This window comes from Chelon labrosus (genome assembly GCF_963514085.1).
Source record: "Chelon labrosus genome assembly, chromosome: 20".
NCBI classification, from domain to species: Eukaryota; Metazoa; Chordata; class Actinopteri; order Mugiliformes; family Mugilidae; genus Chelon; species Chelon labrosus.
This window is the reverse complement of record NC_140353.1, coordinates 12925425-12944435: the sequence shown is the minus strand read 5'-3', so window position 1 is coordinate 12944435 and position 19011 is coordinate 12925425. Positions and strand designations below refer to the sequence as shown.

Below are 19011 nucleotides of genomic sequence, written 5' to 3'. Positions count from 1 at the left end.
CCAGCTCTCTAATAGTACTAAATCCAGACTATCAATGAGTAGTTTGACTTACACTTTGACTTACTAATAGTAGAAATTATGAATTTTAATTTTCACATATATCCCTTGTCACATGTCTCAGTAGAAAATGATGCTGTGCGCAATGTTTTCACTTTACTTCTCAGTCCAGCCGCTAGTGGGAGACGTGAGACTCACTGCGTCATGCGCTTATAAATTTACCGACAATTGACAAGATAGAGGCAGTTTGTTTGCCATCGCCTGAAACATGAAGAAAGCCTTCACTTCAGAGCAAATATCCGACTGGTTCACCTCGGGGACCACGTTCGCCAACATTAAACTCACAGAAGAAGCTGCTGACAGAAAACCCGACGGTCCGTCGTCGAAAGAGTCCAGGTAAGTAACGGTAAGCTAGCTGACGTTTGGCTAACGCCTTGCTACCTAGCTAGCATAGTTAGCTATCACTGAACTTGGGCAAATTGGTAAAAAAAAAATAAACGAGAAAACTGGTAAAATTCTTTAAAAATTCGCATAAAAGTTTTAGCCAGTGTTGTTAAAAGCTTTCACCTACTTTACTCTCAAACTTAAACTATGGAAAGAATATTAATATAATAAAAAAGGTGGTAATTATAGTAACAAATGATAACCACAGTTTTAGATGGCCACCATTAGCATCAATTTTAACAGTTGTTTTGAAACCAAAAATAAATCTCGTTAAATATTTTTGATATTTTTGGGTGTTCTTTGGTATCAAGAAAAAAAAAAAGGCTTTTGTGGACTGTTAAAGTTTTTTTAATAGGCCACATACTGCCAGTATAATAATGATATTATTACTTAGAGTGCCTTGAATTGTTGTTTTTTTTTTTTTCTCTGAAGTAAAATATTTTAATGGTGCATGTTATATTCCAATTTTATTTTTTTCTGCTGCAATACTTAATAAAAAAGGAGCATTAAAAGTAATACTCAAAATAGGTTGAAAACAGTAGAAACAAGTGACCTAATACACTTACAATTGTATTTTTTTTCCACTGTAAAATATCTGTTTTGTTTTTTGTTTTTTTTTTGTCGCAGGTTGACTAAAACAACACCAAAAAAATTACTATGCAAGTTATGTTTTCTTTAATCTCTGCTTTTTATTATAACTCTACCTCTTTAGGCCTCTAAAAACTGCTCTCATTAAACATTTATTCATATTTTCTGTGTGTCACAAGTAAGCTTAAAAGTCCATCTTGTGCTCTTAGTATCAAATCTCTAAAGCCACTGCACCGTGTGAAGAACCCCCTCCACTGTACAAAATCTAACTGAGGTTTGCAGTCGGGACTGCATAAAGCACTCAGTCAGTGACGTAAAGATTATAAAGGGCAGGCACAAAATAGTTATTGCAATATAATATTTGAATATATTCACCTCCTAGCCTAATGTTGTTTTCACATTTGGTCACAAGCTATGAAATTGTTTATACAAACTAATACAAATAACGCCATTTGGTCTCCATGCATAGGATGTAATAACTGTTTTTCCTTGTGTGAAACAACATCACAGATGTGGTAGGAGTGTGTCCTCTCACAGAGTAGTGCTGTACGCCCCTTTGGGTCTAAGAGGTGCTGGATAGTAGTATGGAAGGTCCCAGTCCCTGTTGGCTGTGAGTGAACTGGAGTATCGCATGAGCCGATCCACGTATCCAGACACTGTTGGGATCTCTTCCCTTTGGTGGTCTCCACAGCTGGGGACTGTGGGCGTCACGAAGCCCTGCTTCATTTTGTAACGACTCGTCCAAGTCTCCATGGGCTGGAACCGTGCCGCCTGAACCGAGAGGTCGTTCTCTTCGTCGTAATCCTTTTGGTTCAGGAAATCCCTCAGTACCTGCTTGAAGACAGATGCCAGCTCCCAGGGTCGTATGTTGTTAGTGGCAAGCACCTCACGAAACCTGTGGAAGTATTCAACAATTAAGTCAATTTATGACCTGTTGAAGACAGAGTATTTATTTATTTATTTATTTTAAATCAGCTTAGCGTAACACAATTTGTAGTTGTCATGAATCATGAAATGTAAAACCTGGATGCTCTTTTAGCTTAAATAATGACATATCTGGGGCAATAGCACTGACTTTTGGAAATGGTACAAACATTAAACCACATACCACCACTGAATATGTTGTTCTTCAGTAATGTGGTTATGTAAGCACCCAGTAGTGACCTAGTAGTGCGTTTTATGTGAAATAAGTAAGTAGGTCACAGCGCTCAACTGTGTTTAACAGCTCCTCTGCCTTTTTCCCATAGTGGCTAACTGATGATGAGTTGAAACCCAGACAGTCTGGCTACTCTCAGGCTGCGTCCTTCACCTTCAGATGTTAACACCCTACATCGCCTGTGACCGTGACAATAACACATTATGGCTTTCTTGGCAGCTCGCCCTTCCTCCCTTTCCCTTTGGGTCTTTTCTGCTTTGCCTGCTGTCAGGCCTTGTGTTGATGCAGTAGCAGCTAGCCACTGCTGACAGCATACTAATGTGAGGATGGAGCAAAAAGCATGGCTGCTACCAAACACCTGGAGAGGACGGTGGCTGCATGAATAGGTGGGATCTGAGCGCACAGGAACTCGAGCTGGCGTAGCTCCGATGAGGGGATGAGCGTCCGTAACCTCGGGTACTTCTGAAACCAGTGGAGACCCAACGCGCTGTGGGCTAGTTGATGCTCCCGCTCCAGTTCTCTCGCCAGCCGCTCGCGTTCTTCCACATGCCACAAGAGCTCTGTGATCAACATGCGGCTGGGTACAAGCCCAGAGCTTTTCAGACACTGCGTTTCATCTTTAGCCTGCGCTCTTGTCTCATGCGGCCATTTCATCCAGCTGAACAGAGGCATGTCACTGACAGCACACGGCCCTTAAAACCTGAAGAAAAAAGAATTACTCTGTGTTATCCGTTATGAAGCCATTGTTTAAATGCCCTTGAATACATGTGTGTGAATGTCGGTAGCTTCAAACAAGGCTAAATTTGCACATACAAAGTCCTGAATCTGAAATGTAAATGTTGTGTTGGAAAAGCGAAAAAAATAAAGAAACCCTGCTGGTGACAATGGGGGAAGAAAACACTTCTTTATTGCTATTTCTGTCAAAAATTTCCAGCTTTGATGAGAATTTTTTGATATAAATCAAATTATAACATGAATTGTAGGTGAATTTGTTTTCTCAAACTGTTTAGCTGCCATTTTGCCCTTGAATAATTACATTTCTAGGAATCACAGTGAAATCAGAGCACCCCATAACCAGTCTGACCTGTGGTCTCTGCCTGATGGGAGCTCTGATTGCAATCGCATCAAGTCAAACTTGGTGAAGAACAAGGTCCCAGGTGTGTGTGTTTGAACCCCTTTTCCAAGCCGATGGATCCAGCTCAGTTTCCACCTGGGATTCAGACGGATTAAATAGCCTGCAGGGTCAGAGGTCAGCCTCACCGAAAACAAACTGGATGTGTGCCTTTTGTAATGTTGTAATATTGTAAGGTTACAAAAGAGAGCTCCTCCTCCTCCAGGAATATGATTTTATTTCAGCTTTTAGAATTAGTATTTAAACTGAAAGTTTTTTACCCTGTACAGGAAAGAATTATCACACTAACATGTCAGAAAATATCTTTACTTACAGTTGAAATCTGCACCACTGACACTTTCGTAAATCGGGTGAAGATGAGCTTTTCACTGCGTACAGCCTCCAGCGTCTTTTCTCCACGAATCAGTCTTTGTAAAGTTAACTCCTTCACTCGCTGTTGACTTCGTCCCTTGATGTCAGATATTGGCTGCAATCCTTTCCTGCCTTGGTTGTTGGAATTGTTCTCCTTTTTGTCTTGTAGTATTGTCTTTTCCTCCCACTGCTCCTGTCATGCAGACTTTTTCCGGGATAGTTAGTCACACACTGCTTACTGACTAAGAGCCGTCACCTCTCCTCTCCTTTCACCCCACTCTCCTCTGTGCAGTGTGCTGCTTTGTTGTAAGGTCAGCTGCTTTGTAGCTTGCACAAAGTGTGTGCACTGGAGAGAAAGAGAGAGGACGGGAGTGCATGTGTGTGCACACAAGCCGTGGGTGTGTTGCATTTGAGCTCCTCTTGGTACTGTCAGGGTTTGTGTCGGCTGTTGCGATAAAATCCTTCCCTTACCAAGAGAGTGAAAAGGCACACATAACTGGGAATAGTTCTCAGGCTGTAGTGCCGTGGGCTCGGTCAAGAGGGAAAGTGGAGAAGGGGCACGTAAGTCGAAGCGAAGTTAGAAATGACTCCAGTTAATGAATCAGGCAGGGATGCTTTAATTTTCACACACTGAACCAATATTTGAAGTTTACTGTTAATAAGCTCAGCGCTGCCCTGCTTAGAGTCTGGCCTCGTATAAATGATTATAAAGACAAAGTAATTCCCAAGAATCCCAATAATTTTAGTCTGGCTTGTATAGACATTCACTTCCAGTTCAGTAGGCACACTAGTGTAAATTAATACACTCAGATATAACAGTCCTGCACTAAATCCAAGCTTCATGGCTGTTTATATTGTTCAATTCATGGTGAAACAGTGTAAGAAAGGTGGTAATTAAACTTTATGATAATTTTGGAGGATGTAATTTGTGGCGCTATTAAACAGTATTTTAATAGCACCACATTTTGATCACATGAGTACAGTAAACTACATTATGTATGGTCTAAAAAAAATAATCAGCAGAGATTTGATTAAAATGGCTTTTAGTTTCAAAATATTTAGTAAATTTGTTAATAGTGTCTCAAAAATATATAACAAAATTCTTTATTTTTATTACAGCGCAGCAAAAGTTCCTGATGAGAGCAGCCTGAAAAATGGGAACTCAGACGGAGGAAAGCTCCAAAAGCCTCAGCCTGCAAAATGTGAGTATAACCTGACTGTAGTTCTGAATTCTTGTCTAATCATACTTTTGAACTAACTGTTTTAAAACTGTTTCTTGTGCATTCAACTCTGCATCCTTAGGTACTGCTCATTCTCCTCTGCGCAGCTATGAGTATCCAAGCTTGCCCATAACCAAAAACAGACAGGAGGTAAGATGTAGTGCTCATATACTGCATCCACCCAACCACACAGCCTGATGGGTTTATTGTCCCCTCTCACTCTGCTGTAGTTCTTTTTCTATTCGTCATTTTGGAGTTTTAGCGAAATTGTCATTGTGTCCTCGGGACATTCGAGCACTTTCGCTTTTACTGGTTGCTCGGGATGAGCACAAAGTTATTAGATGCTGCAGGGCAGTGTCTAACTTTAAATTCACCATCCGTTGACTAATGGAGAGTAGTGTGTGTATATTTTAGGAGCTCATACTGTGATTTAAGCTGCACTTCTTAATGGAGATTATAAAGTCTCGACTTGCTGTCATAAATCAGCTTAGCACATCCATCTGCTCCATATTTTAAATTTCTCTTTCACTTCGGTGATTTTGTACAATTACTGAATGGACTCTCCTTTTTTTTTTTTTTTTTTTTAAGACCAGTCTTTGTTTTTAACTGTGCACATGTGTCTGCTTGCGTGTGCGTCCACATCCAGCTGATTTCCCTCATAGAAAACAACTCTGTAGTGATCATACGAGGAGCCACAGGCAGTGGCAAGACTACCCAGCTGCCACAGTACATTCTGGACCATTACACTGAGAAAAATGCCTCGTGCAACATCGTGGTCACCCAGCCACGCAAAATCGGAGCCACCAGTATTGCTCGATGGGTTGCCACACAGCGGAAGTGTACCCTGGGCAGTCTGGTTGGATATCAGGTTGGTGCAGTATTTAGAACTAATTATATTTACTTAAACTGTGCAGTGCTGGAAAATACTGCTCATACTGTAGTTTTTATTCCTGTTCTTACTCTTCTTACCAAATGTTTTTGTTTTTATAATACACAACATACACTCACTTGACAAAACACAGCAGTTTTATTACTGTACTAATATTTAGTTTATGTTGTAATAGAGTAACAAAGGTGGTAGTTCAACTTTATATTAATTTTGGAGGATGTAGGTTGTGGCGCTGTTAAACTGTGTTAATTAGCCTCATCCACTGACTAACATGGTGTTGTCAAAATAATAGAAACATTTGTCAGTACAACACAATTCAGTAGTTAATAGCAAACCACAGCCTCTAAAATGAAAACCCAGTTGAATCAAATCTTCTCTTAGTTATTTGAAACAAATCTTTCATGAAGCTAAGATTCACTGAGGGACCATTATATTCATATACATTTATTTTCTCTAGTGTACCTAATAAACAGGCAAGTAATGGTGGTTCTAGGTTCTAAGCATGTATTGTAGCAGTAGTTGCTCAGGACTGATGCACTGACCTGTAATGATTTATATATGACCAAAAGAACATTCGTTGCATCTCTTTCACAGTTTAAAAATGTATTTATATGCTTAACTTAACAAGCTCTTCTGTTGCTAGGTTGTCTGGCTGCATTGTGTGTAGAGCTCTGAAACAGTGTCTAATAATAACTGTTGTCTCCTCTGCTGGGTGCAGACCTATGGAGTTGTGGATTATGTCACTGTCAGTGGGAGCACAGATAAACAGTCAGTGTTAGGAGGAGATAAAATGCTTAGATTATGCAACACAACCTGGACATTATGTTCTGATTTGTATTCTTACGAGGCACTTTTTAATGTTTGTTGTTACCCCAAGTGAAATATCTCTATCTGCTGCTTGGAGAGAATTCTTCTACTTTCACCACTTTATTATTTTTTGGTCTTGATTTGTGAAAGCCATTCAGTCAGAGAATTGAAATTTCTTTTGGACTCGGAATTGAGTTAGTGAAGCAAAAAGTATTTCCCTGAGGTCAGACGCAGCTTATCAGCAGATTTTTCTACAGGTCCACTAATATTTTTGCCAATTCCAACCAGAAATAGTTATGTTGACATTGCAGACATTAGTTTTTATTATATTAGTCCTAAAGCTACAACAAATGAACTGTGCTTCTTCTGTGGCTGGTCCGATTACATTCTGAGGCAGTAGCATATAACCTTGTAGCATATAACACATATTTCTATGTGTGTGTTTGTTTGAAATAGCAGGAAGTAATGGGTTGATTAGGTGGATTTATCAGAACTCCAAAACCATGAAAAGGAAACTAAAACATAGGTCCCTGAGGTGGTGATAAAAACATTATCTGTGAGCTGGTATTTGCAGAGTCTTGTGAAGCAACACAGCAACAAGAACCAGGAACAAATGCACGTCTTCCACATCTGTATTTGTATTTCAGGTTGGGCTGGAGAAGATGGCTACTGAGCATACCCGACTAATCTACATGACCACAGGAGTACTTCTGCAAAAACTGGTTTCAGACAAGTGCCTCACAGAGTACTCCCACATTTTTGTAGATGAGGTACATTTATTTGTGAATTAAATGAATGATGCTTAATTAAATTTCATAACATTTATGTTGTTGCAGTTTCATCCAGTGCTGTTTATTGTGTTTCTCTTTCTCTGTAGTTTTCTCAGCTCTAGTGTAATTTTTTTAAGTTTAATTTAATCTTAATACTTCTTCAGTAATTCCTGACCATTACAAACTGAGCCCTCCAACTCTGTTTTCTCACAAGGTTCATGAGCGCACAGAGGAGATGGACTTTCTCCTGCTGGTTTTGAGAAAACTCCTTCATTGTAACTCTCGTTACGTCAAGGTAACTGTTCAGTTAAAGGTAACATCTCTTGTGTCTTCCTCATTCATCACTTGAACTTTCACTTACAAATTGATTTTTTACAGATAATCCTCATGTCAGCCACCATTAACTGCAGAGAGTTTGCTGAGTACTTTGGCAGCCCAATCTGTGGCAAAATGAACCCCGCCTATGTGTTTGAAGTGGAGGGGGCACCTTATGCTATTGAGGAGTTTTACCTGGATGACATCCGCAACTTGTTACCACACAGGGTAAAGAGATGAGACAGTATATGATGGTTGATGCTACTGTTTTCTGTGTTGAATCCAGTAAATAATTGAATAGTTAATTTTGTGTTTGTTCTCACCAGATTGAGTCACCTCATCCAGATGACCCTAACATCTCAGCGGAGATGTACAATCTTGCCATCAGTCTTATTCAAAGCTTTGACGAGATGGAGGGCAAAGATTTAAGGTAATGTTGTCGTTGTTGTTTTTTAGCACATTTGACTGCTCAGTCACACAAAGTTTCATCTGTGTGTCCACTAAATGTGTATTGATGTATTTGTGATTAGCAACGCAGAGAAAGTGGGTAACATGACTTTGTCAGAGAGAGGCAGCGTTTTGGTTTTCCTTCCTGGTTTACACGAGATAATCTTCATGCAGGAGGCCTTGACCAGGCTGGTTCACAAAAGGTGAGCTATTGAATTTACCTTGGTTGAATGTTTATGGATTATTACAGAACACTATTGCTTTATAGTGTACTAAGAGTTGGACACATTTAAGATGATTAAAGCACGAAGATGTTTTTCCTTTTGCTCATGATGAATGCTGACATTTAACTTTATGCTGATCTTGCTGCAATCTGGTATTCAGATTACAGGTTTATCCTCTCCACTCCACTGTGACTCTGGAGGAACAGAATGGTGTGTTCCTGTCCCCTGTCCCTGGATACAGGAAGGTAAAAACTATTGACTGCATTCTGCCATGGGTTGTCAGCACATGCTTTACTGATAATCTCCTTGCGTTTGCAGGTGATCCTTTCCACCAACATTGCAGAGAGTTCTGTGACAGTTCCAGATATCAAATACGGTGCCTTTTCCCCTCACTTTTTTATTTTAATTTATTTAACTGTTGTCCTATTTTTAAAAATCTAAATTGGTATTGGGATTGTTTTTCCTATCACAGTGATTGACTTCTGTCTGGCTCGTCGCTTGGTCTGTGATGAAGAGACCAATTATCAGTCTCTGCGTCTCACCTGGGCATCCAAAACCAACTGCAATCAGCGCAGAGGTACAACAACTATAGCTCAGTGCTTTAACTGCAAACTGTAAATATCTATTCACTGCTGTGCTCTCACCCGTGATATCTCTTCCATGTCAGGCAGAGCAGGCCGAGTGTCTAAAGGTTACTGTTACCGTCTTGTTACCAGAGAGTTCTGGAGGAAAGAAATCCCAGACTACATGATTCCTGAGATGCTGGTCAGAGAACGCACCAAAGACCAGACATCTTTCCTTGTTTTTAATGATGTTTAGATCCTTCTTTTGACAGTCAGTCTGTGCTGTGTGTTATTCCATCCCCTTTAGCTGGCTCCCCTAGCCAACATCTTGTTGAAGGTGAAACTGTTGGACATGGGAGATCCCCGCTCTCTGCTCTCATCAGCACTCTCACCCCCCAACCTTGGTGACATAGTTAAGACTGTGCTCCAACTCAAAGAGGTCAGTAAAAAGACTGCAGATTGATGACTCTCCTCTGAGGGAGCCATTAATGTCAAATATATGAGAAGGTGCGGCTGTAATGATGATTGTTATGTATTTGGGCGGGCAGCTGACCACCCAGCTCTGTCAGAGAGGATCAGACCTCTAGTTCCCTGACAGCTTTGCGTCAGCCAGTGTTGCCATTGTTGTAGCATTGGCAAGTTTGTTGGGAGAGAGCACAATAGGGCAGTGATGTGATGTAATGTGTTTGTGTGTCTGTGGCAAAGGGAAGGATGAAGATGTACATGTTGTGCAATGTTTCAGCAAGAAGAACAAGGGCACAAAGTGCTTTACACAAGTCAAAATAAAAAAGCTATCAAGACCAATCACAATTTTAAGCTAAGCAGTTTTTCTGAGTTGTGATTGTTGAAGTTAATCTGTGGCATTAATGGAGCTTGTCTTTACACTAACGGGATGTTTCACTCTGCAGATGGGTGTGCTGTCTGTCAAAGGGGGTGGTGTTGATCAAAATGAAGATGGTGAGCTGACGTTCCTGGGTCGAGTGCTGGCCCACCTACCTGTGGACCTGTACCTGGGGAAGATGATTGTCCTGGGTCATGTCTTTGGCTGTCTGGATGAATGTCTCATCATAGGTCAGTCATCATGCTACTGGAATGGACTTGCGTCATATGCATGTGTTTACAGTTGTAGGAAGTGTAGTTTGTGTCAGTGCTCCTTTGAACCCCAGCCTCTGTCGTCCTCAGCTGCCTCGCACTCTCTGAAGAGTTTTTTTGCCATACCATCCATGCAGCAGATTGCCGGCCACAGGTAAGTCTCATGCAGCAGCTGCAATGATTTACACGTGCTGGGGTATATCACAAGATACACTGGAACGTTATATGACTTGATTGAATCCATATCTCTCTGTTGACCATGTGTTTTACAATTATTTACAAGTATTACAAGTATTTTACAATTTTCTATAGCCAGTGTAGTCACTACAGTTCAATGGCCACGTTGCAAACTATGAAATATTTTCATCAGGGCAGAAAGAAGTTAGGGTTCTGTGTGTTGTATGTTTTATCTTCATGTATTGAGTCAGACTTGTCGTTCCAGGAGCAAGCTGGCTTTTGCCGGTGGGACACCAAGTGATGCCATAGCTTTTGTCAATGCCTTCAAGGTGATGCATTAGCTTTCAAGACAACAACAAGTACAGTGGATTTACACAAATGGCGGTAGCATTTGAAACCCGTTGCTTATTGTTTCTTTCTGTTAGGCATGGCACTCGTCAAAGAAGAAAGGACTGCTGAGACACCCAAAGGTAAACATTACATTCACAGCAGTATCACAGCAAAAGTCTCAGACCACCCTAGAAATCTACCGTCAAATTTGTCAAATAGTGAGAAGGTTTAAGGATTTCGAAAGATTATGCAAATTAAGAAATATTTCAGAAGCACTGTTCAGACAAAAGTCAGATGGATTTGATTGAATTTGGTTGATTTGTAAGAAAAATGGTTGTACATCTCAAAGAGAGTGTTGGATCATGGCAGTTTTTTCTTCAAAGCGAGATTCAGCAGACCAAAAAATGGCCACCACGTCAGAGGATCGATAGACAGAGCTTTGCTCAACGACAATTAGAATATCAGCTTCGTCACAGATGCCAAATTTGCCAAAGAAAGCAAGACTCCAATCAGCAAAGGCACGGTAAAAAAAAAGGCTGTCTAGTAGATTCATTCAGTGAGAAGAGACCACTGAATGTGATTGAATATCAGAGAATTGTAGCAATGATAGATGATGTGAAGTGGCGGTACCAAGTTGAACTAATCTCAACTTTATGGCAATAAGAAATAGGAGTGTCTCGGTTGGTTAATTGACATATGATGCAAATCCATATTCCAAAATACCCAAAACCAAATTCACCATGCTTGAAGCTTTGGGTGAACTCAGATAGAACAATAGCTTCATTAACAATATTTTCTACTCAGATAGAGGCCAGGCAAGAAGAACTACCTCCATTCATATTCTAAATATATTTTTGTGTTCATCTGAAATGGAAAGTTTCAGTGTGTTTGCTGCTTTTGCCTCTTAGGATGAGCTGGACTGGGGAAGAGAGAACTTCATTCAAATCAAGAGGATCAAGGAGGTACAGAGATGATGCTGAGACAGCTGCATCTCATGAAGTTATGGAAATACATTACAGGAGTAAAGGCGTAACCTAAGTCATCTAGTAAAATGGCTAGATTAGATGTGAAAATGTTTGAATGAGAAATACTCCAGGTAAAAAAAAAAGGATTTATTCTTTTAATCCTGCAGTTTGTAGCTGCTCTTAGTTTTTATTTAGTTTTTAGTTTTCATTTTATGTTGTTCAGGCTGAAAGTAGGTGCTGTATCCAGCCATTACAAAAAATAGGCGACACAGACTCCCATCTTCTTAAATTTACTGGAGGACAGAGTTCAAATACTTTTTCCCCATCCAATATTTAGTTTTGATCAAGCATGGATTATGATTTTCTCACCGCCCAGGTAGCAGAGCTGTATGAGGACCTGAAGAAGCGTGTGTCCCAATTCAACATGCACATCCCGAATGACACTGACTCCTCAGACTACACCAGTACACACAGGCAGAAGTTCATTCTCCAGGTCAGAGTGTTTGTTGAACTTTATGGGACAGATAAGATCCTCCAGGTTCTAAATGTTACACCTCAGATCTAGGCAGTGAGTAAATTACTTTGTCACTGGTCATAAATTTCATCTGTCTCCGTCTCAGGTCGTCATTGCCGGTGCATACTACCCCAACTACTTTGTCCAGGCAGAAATAGATGAAGACCTGTCTTCCAGAGAGCTGAGTGGATATAACCCCAGAACAACAGTGATGGTAATATGCCGGGAGACTGTTTTGAATCATCACAGCAGTTAATCCTTAAAGTCGCTTTTGATTTATGTAGTCTGTGATTACAGAATATTGGTGCGAGCATGTTAAATATTAAATATTAGGACAATTTCAGTTGTAGACATGTGAATGAAAAACTGAATATTGTTAAGCATTAAGAACAATTTAAAATGGTTTGTCTGTGAATGAAGAGCTGAGTCTGAGATGTCCTAAATAACAAGATTACTTATTTTTCATCTATCATGTTTTGTTTTCTACTAGTATGGTTGTAGTGTGGTGTACTGTAATATAGCCTTTACATAATAAACTGGTATTTTGTAATTGTATCATGAGACCTTTTGTTGTTTTCAGGTGAGGAACCTCCCTCCGTACAGTTTCCTGTATTACAAGCAGCTGCAGTCCCTTTTCCGCCTGTGTGGACTGGTCAAGACCATTTACTTTGACAACTCCAGGTACCTGGAGTCACATTAACAAATCAGACATGAACACAACTACTTTTTTCTGCTCCCACATGTGCACACTTTTATCTCACTTTACGTGTATGTATGTCCACTCAGAGCATACGTGGAGTTCTACAGGACGTCCAAGACCTCCGGGGTGCTGCCTGAAGTGTCTCTTGCTCTCCTCCTGGACCATCTGAGCCCTCCGATGGAGCTCTCTGTCTACCCCATTGAACAAATAGAAAACTGTGCTGGGAACAGACTCATAACTCACATGAGATATGCACGGTATGGCTCAGTTCACATATTATTACAAATGCCAATTGTAGTCCTCCCCCTGTGCTTGGCCACCTTCGGAGCAAAGGTTTGATGGTGCGGGTCTTTTGAGGCCAGAGCCTGTTGTTTTGTAAAGTAAAACCCCTACAGTACATAACAGGCTGCATTGGTCAGTGCCCCTGCTCTGTGGCTTAATGGAATCTGACATCCTAGCACTCTGCATGACTCTTTCCCGCAGTCATTGGACCCAGGGAGGGGAGGTTTAAGGCAGAGACAGCACCACATTCTTCCTACTCCCCTCTGAGAGGTCAGAAATGGGATGACATGCCATATTTTTAGCTCTAACCATAATACAGTTCCTTGGCTGTTCTCACTGTTTATGTTCCCTTTAACAGTAATGTTTCTGCATGCTTAGACAATTCAGTTTTTTTTTAAACTCTGCTGTATTTCCCCCATCCCGAAACATGTTTCTCAATTATGTCCAGACTGTTACCTAATTAATTTTCAATTAATTTCAATTTTAAACAGAATTGAAAGCAACAGCGTCACTGCTTTTGTGCCTGACTCAGCATCTTCAGCCCTGTTTTTGCTGCTACAGAGATATTATATTGACGGCATACTTTTCAGCCCAAGCTCAGGTTATATCAGCTAGAATTAGGGTACTCCACCCTTCGTCATTTCCAGAATCCCACTTTAAGTTTACAACTTGTCAAATATGCTCCTGTCCACTCGCCACGGTTTCATTTTGGCTTTGAATCTGAAACTTTACCTGCCTACTTGGAAGGAGTTGTCATTCTTCCCTGAAGTGACACATTTAGTTCACTGAGCTTGCTGAAGATTTCACAGGTGAACAGGTTTTGCTGCCAGCGTGACTTTTTCTCACAGAACAAAATCTCTGAAGTGGCTCTAAAACCCTGTCCAGTGAACTCCCCCTTGTGTTGAGGGAAGGTGCAGTACAGACAGATCACGCCAAGCTTCAGTGCCATTATCGCTTTAACTATAATGTCACAACCCAGTTGCAAATGCTTTGCTTCCCTGTATTAGTCCACAGCTCCGTAAGAGAGGGCCTGAGGTCTAAACTATTAATATGGGCAAAATGTTTGGATGTGATCCATTGTTATTAATAATACTAGGAAGAGTGGAGTAACGTTACAGATGATATAAAATGACACAGTACACTTGGCGAAATACACATTACCACACTACTCCAATAGTGAAGGTGTGCAGATAAATATTGAAAGCACCGAAACCTTTATTACACAGAGAGAAGAAGTGAAACACCAATAAAAGGTCTCTCTGAAGGGATCTTTTTCATAATGTGTTCAGGCACACCTATTAATCATTTAGACTCACAAAGGTGGGAAAATAGGACTCATGTTTAACTGCAGTTATAATTTAAGATCACCTCTTAGACCAGGGGTGTCAAACATACGGCCTGCGGGCCAAACTTGGCTCACCAGAGGGTCCCATCTGGCCGCAGGATGAATTTGCGAAGAACTACATAGAAGACACTAACTGCAATTGCTCAACAAAACTGGCACCTGTTCTTAGTTTGTTCACTAGGCAGCACATTGTTTTAGTCAGAGTTGCAGGACATAACACAACACTGAGACCCAGAACTACCAGCAGATGACAGCAATGTGCTGAAATTGTACTTATTTATCTTAAGAAATTTCAGGTTCATAAAATGTTTTGTAAAACGATAGTTCATTAAATGTAGATATTTTCATAATGTACCTGTTCTTCTTTGCACTAAAACAAAAGGAAACATTTGGGGTTGTTATTTATAGGTTATTATGCTGTTATGTTACTGGTTCGGCCCCCTGAACATCATATGAGGCTGTATGTGGCCCCTGAACTAAAATGAGTTTGTATTTTACTATTTGTTTTTATGAACAATGCCTTTAAAATTCTTGCTTGATGTTTGAATCTCTGATTTAGCTGATTCAGCACTTTCCAGTCAGCTGTCTAGTTAAAATACTGAGATGCCTTGACAGATGACATCCAAGCACAAACAAACAGACATGCCACAGTGTTGACAGTAAGTGCAATGAAAGTGAATGTATAAATATCATTAATGCCCAGATGTCTGTGATGTTTCCCTTCAGGGTGAATGTAGACTTCCAGAGTCAGTCTGTCTGCCCAGTGGGAGTGGTGAGCAGCTCCATTGACCCAGACAAACTTCCCCCCAATCGCTTGTTCGTGGTGAACATCACAGAGGTTAGTCATCTGCATTTAACCACGTCTGCTTTCTTAATATTTAGCCGATGCGTATTTTCTTAGCTCTGCTCCTTGCTCCAGGTGGTGGAGGTGGGTCATTTCTGGGGGTTCCAAGCAGACGAAGCCAGCTTAAAAAAGCAGCGCCATCTGACCGCAGAGATTAACATGCGTACGCTGCATCCTGTAACTGTGTCGCTCTACCCCAACCTGCTGTGTCTGGCTCCTTACTGCGAGGTCAATGCAGAGAGCATGTACTACCGTGCCAAGATCCTGCACATACGTGGTAGTGGCGTGGAGGTGAATATTGCTCACACTCACGCAAATGTCGTGCCACATTTAATTTTCCATCTCTTTCTGTCTCTCTTACTTTTGTCTCGTCTAATGTTCAGACCATGAAGGTAGAAGGAAAGCACGTCATAGCTTTCACAGTCCTTACATGTCATTGTGTTCAGTGTTGCTTATCAAGGAACTGATTTTAGGTTTTTAAAGTGACCGTTTATGAAGATCCCCGTTTAGTTCTCTTTTGCGACACCAATGGTAAAAAATGGCAATTGCAAGTGTGTTTGTTAATTGAACATTTGCTCTGGCTGTTGGCGCTACAGAATGATCACCGCTTCACAATGGATCACCTGTGACTAACTGTGCACAGACAATTTGACCAGTTTGTTAAATACAGACTTGGTTATTTTGTTCAGTTAAATGTATTTGATAGTGTTGTTAATTTCCTCTCTGTATCCAGACGTACATGTTGTTGTTGATTGATGTTGAGGGCCACTGTTCTGAATGAAGACTAAATTGATACTATCAAAACACACTAACAAAGGGCTGTAGTCTCCAGTTATTCAGGCTGCAACCTGACTACAGTTTCAGCCTCTGAAGAATGACTGTATGTTACCTCTTATTCTGTAGGTGTTCTTTTTGGACTTTGGCAACACAGCAGTTGTTGCCTGCAGCAGCCTCAGAGAGCTCCCACCTGATCTGCAGTCTCACCCTTTCCAGGTAGCAATACTATGAACTAGAAACAGTATGTTTCAGCACAGTAAATGCACACTCTTTGCACACTGAACTAACAGTAACACAAACTCTTGTTGTGGCGTCAGGCTCAGGAGTTCCAAGTCACGGGGATGCGTCCTTCAGCCCAGTCCATCATTCTGGGGAACCAGTGGAGCAGCCGCGCCCGCAACCGCTTCATCACTCTGGTGAAAGGTCAATCGCTCATTGTGTCTCTGTACTCCATCCTCCACGGTGTCATGCGTGTGCAGCTGCTCATCAACACAGAGATGACAAACACCAGCGTGGTAGACATACTGGTGGAGGAGGGACATGCTGTGAAGGCCGAAGAGAGCTTTGATTCTAAGGTGATGCTTGTATCTGAGCTGGTCCCACATGAAATGTATTAGTCAGTGTGGGAGTGAATGAATCACAGTTAGCTTTGTTTGTGCTGAATCAACCCCATATTATGAAGAATGAAGAATGCGTTTTCTACAACAGCTTTTCTGCATCTGGTCCATGTATGAAAGGATCAGTTGTAATGCCGTGTGCTTTGTTCAGATGACACAAAGGATCTTTATGTGCCCTTGCAGCAAAACCATGAGTTACTGATGTCTCTGTACAAGGACCTGGAGAAAGGTACGTACACCCCCAACTCTGCCAGCGGCTCCTGGAACGACCGCAAGAAAGAGGAGAAGGAGCTCATAGACAGCCTGCTCGCACACTTCTCCAAGAAATGTCAAGCCAATTCCAGAACGAAGGTATGAGACACTGCAGCCTAGAGCACATTTAATATGATTACTAAGAAAGAACAAACTAATAACCTACACTATATTGTTTATTATATAGCATTTTTCAGACAACGGAAGCAGGCATAATAAATAAGTAAAGTAACAAGGATTGAAAGCAGAGTCAGTTAAAATAAAAGTTAGTTAATAGTGTGTTTGGAGGAAGCGTTTGAATGTCCACGGTACTGATGCGCCAATGTTGGGTACATGATGGCGTCACCTTTGTGCTGTCTGCTGCCGTCTGTTTGTCCAGTAGATGGAGCCATTTCCGTGGCTCAGTACATATGTTTGTGTTCACTGAGAGGCACGCCCATCCTGTCTGGTGACCAGAACAATGACTGTTTGTCTAATGCCTGATTATGGCTTCCCTCTGACACTATAGGCCGTTCGTCTGATGGGACCGAGAAGCCCTCATATGATAAGCGTCCACAGCTTGAGCCACAAGAATCACTACAAGTAAGCACTGCAAGACCAAATTAAGTTCAACCTCCCCTTTCCCTTGTGCATCAAGACTGTGTCCTCCTGCAGGACTGTGCGCATAACGAGGTCCAGCATCAACTCTTTGTTCCTGAATGAAAACCCTCACTACAAACATCAGAGGATGCTGGTGGCCGGGACTGTGTCAGTCAACCCCACAGGTACCACAGTAACACAATACCACCATATATTTACATGTATATTTATGAATGTGAAAAGTGTCCTGGAGGTCATGAACACAAAAAATGTTTTATATGTTGGCTGACAGTTATAAGCGTGTTTGTGTTGCAGGTACTAGTATCCTCCTGAGGGATACCTCCATGATGCCAGACATCCCTGGTCTGCCTGCACTGATCGTGATGCTCTTCACCCCCATCATGGAGTTGCGGTTAGTAGGTGTGCTGCACAGCTGCACCTAAATTCATAACTGACTGACGTTAATATTCTTCTCCCTTATGTGACTCAGGACTAATGAAGAGAGGACCAGCTACACCGGTGCCATCTGTGGCTTAGGCTGCAACAGTCAGACACAACTACCCATCCTACCTGAGCATGACATCGAACTGGCCTTCGACGTCAAGTTTGACTTTGAGGACATCACTGAGGTAACGGTGATAACAGTAGATGTGTTGTGACCAAAGTATTTTGACATACCGTACCTATGTGAAATAAAACTGTAGTATAAAAGCAGCCACGAACCAGATCATTACATTGGGCCTTGTGCCAATTCCAGTCCTTCACTTCCAGTTTTACATAATGTTGTCAATCCCTCTTGTGTTTTCAGATAAATGCTTTGCGAGTGGCTGTAAACCGCCTGGTGTGTTCTGGGCCCAGTGGCACCCTGCATCTGGGACCGGACAAGACCAGCCACCTGCAAGAGGACTGTCGGGACCGCCTCATCAGGTCACACACTCATGCGCCCCCAGATAAACAGTAATAGCGTAGAATTGTGGGTAACTATTAACGTGTGCTTCATGTTGTTTAATGCAGACTGTTCACAAAGTCTCCACCGAGGGAAGCTGTCACTCCAGTGTTCTATGAGAAACTGGAAAAGTGGAACCAGGTACGGTACACATCAACACTCCTTCTCCATGTACGGGGCTGGATCACTGGCTCTGTGTAGCACACTATAGCTCTGTGTGTGTGTCTGTACTGGATCTACAGGTGGATCCTTCGCTGAGGATGGATATCGTGGAGCCTGGAGGTGGAAACTCTGGAGGTGTTCTCTTCCAGCTTCATCCTGTCATTCTCCTCAACAGTTAAAGGATAGTTGGAGGGTTGAAATGGTTCTCACGTTGTACTCACAGTGGCCTTAAATTTAAGTTCATGTTCAAAAGTGCTTACTTTTTGGCACAGAAGCTTTTAGTTTGATAATAACCTCTCTGGAATAGCCCAGTGGCCGCTTACGTTCATTGATAAAGTTCATTCTGTGTACTTTGTGTTTCAGCAGTGGGCCATAAAGAATATTTGTCTGCAACAGATGAGGCTTGTCAGTCTTCTTCAAATATAGTCTCTTTGTGACCTAAGAGTCAAGTTAAAGCAGTCACACCACGTACAGATTAAACTCCTACTGTGAGAGGTGTGTCTGTGCCAGAATGCTTTGGCTTATA

General features: G+C 41.5%; 2 protein-coding genes across 2 annotated transcripts; one reads left to right on the top strand and one right to left on the bottom strand.

Moving 5' to 3' along the window:
* The first annotated feature begins 238 nt into the window (after positions 1-238).
* tdrd9 (tudor domain containing 9) lies at positions 239-18704 on the top strand. Its single transcript, XM_084569822.1, has 35 exons — positions 239-393; positions 4788-4870; positions 4971-5038; positions 5535-5756; positions 7232-7354; positions 7569-7649; positions 7733-7897; positions 7996-8099; positions 8200-8319; positions 8501-8585; positions 8659-8716; positions 8813-8917; positions 9008-9105; positions 9211-9342; positions 9812-9974; positions 10086-10149; positions 10438-10501; positions 10598-10642; positions 11411-11464; positions 11844-11960; positions 12088-12195; positions 12562-12662; positions 12768-12938; positions 15035-15146; positions 15228-15443; positions 16056-16145; positions 16247-16504; positions 16730-16897; positions 17307-17380; positions 17453-17562; positions 17693-17789; positions 17868-18006; positions 18186-18304; positions 18392-18464; positions 18566-18704. The coding sequence occupies exons 1-35, from the start codon at positions 266-268 to the stop codon at positions 18662-18664; spliced, it is 4014 nt and encodes a 1337-aa protein (XP_084425948.1). The 5' UTR covers positions 239-265; the 3' UTR covers positions 18665-18704.
* On the bottom strand, positions 1546-3088 carry rd3l (RD3 like). Its single transcript, XM_084569823.1, has 2 exons — positions 2544-3088; positions 1546-1924 (listed from the first exon to the last, which is right to left on the bottom strand). Exons 1-2 carry the CDS (start codon positions 2855-2857, stop codon positions 1561-1563), a joined length of 678 nt encoding a protein of 225 aa, XP_084425949.1. The 5' UTR covers positions 2858-3088; the 3' UTR covers positions 1546-1560.
* Positions 18705-19011: the final 307 nt, after the last annotated feature.

Coding starts and splice junctions, on each gene's coding strand:
- rd3l (XM_084569823.1), bottom strand. CDS start 2,857: ATGCCTCTGTTCAGCTGGATGAAATGGCCGCATGAGACAAGAGCGCAG. Junction 1,925..2,543: donor GCAGCCACCGTCCTCTCCAG/GTGTTTGGTAGC, acceptor ATACTTCCACAG/GTTTCGTGAGGTGCTTGCCA.
- tdrd9 (XM_084569822.1), top strand. CDS start 266: ATGAAGAAAGCCTTCACTTCAGAGCAAATATCCGACTGGTTCACCTCG. Junction 12,196..12,561: donor ACCCCAGAACAACAGTGATG/GTAATATGCCGG, acceptor TGTTGTTTTCAG/GTGAGGAACCTCCCTCCGTA. Junction 18,007..18,185: donor ACTTTGAGGACATCACTGAG/GTAACGGTGATA, acceptor TTGTGTTTTCAG/ATAAATGCTTTGCGAGTGGC.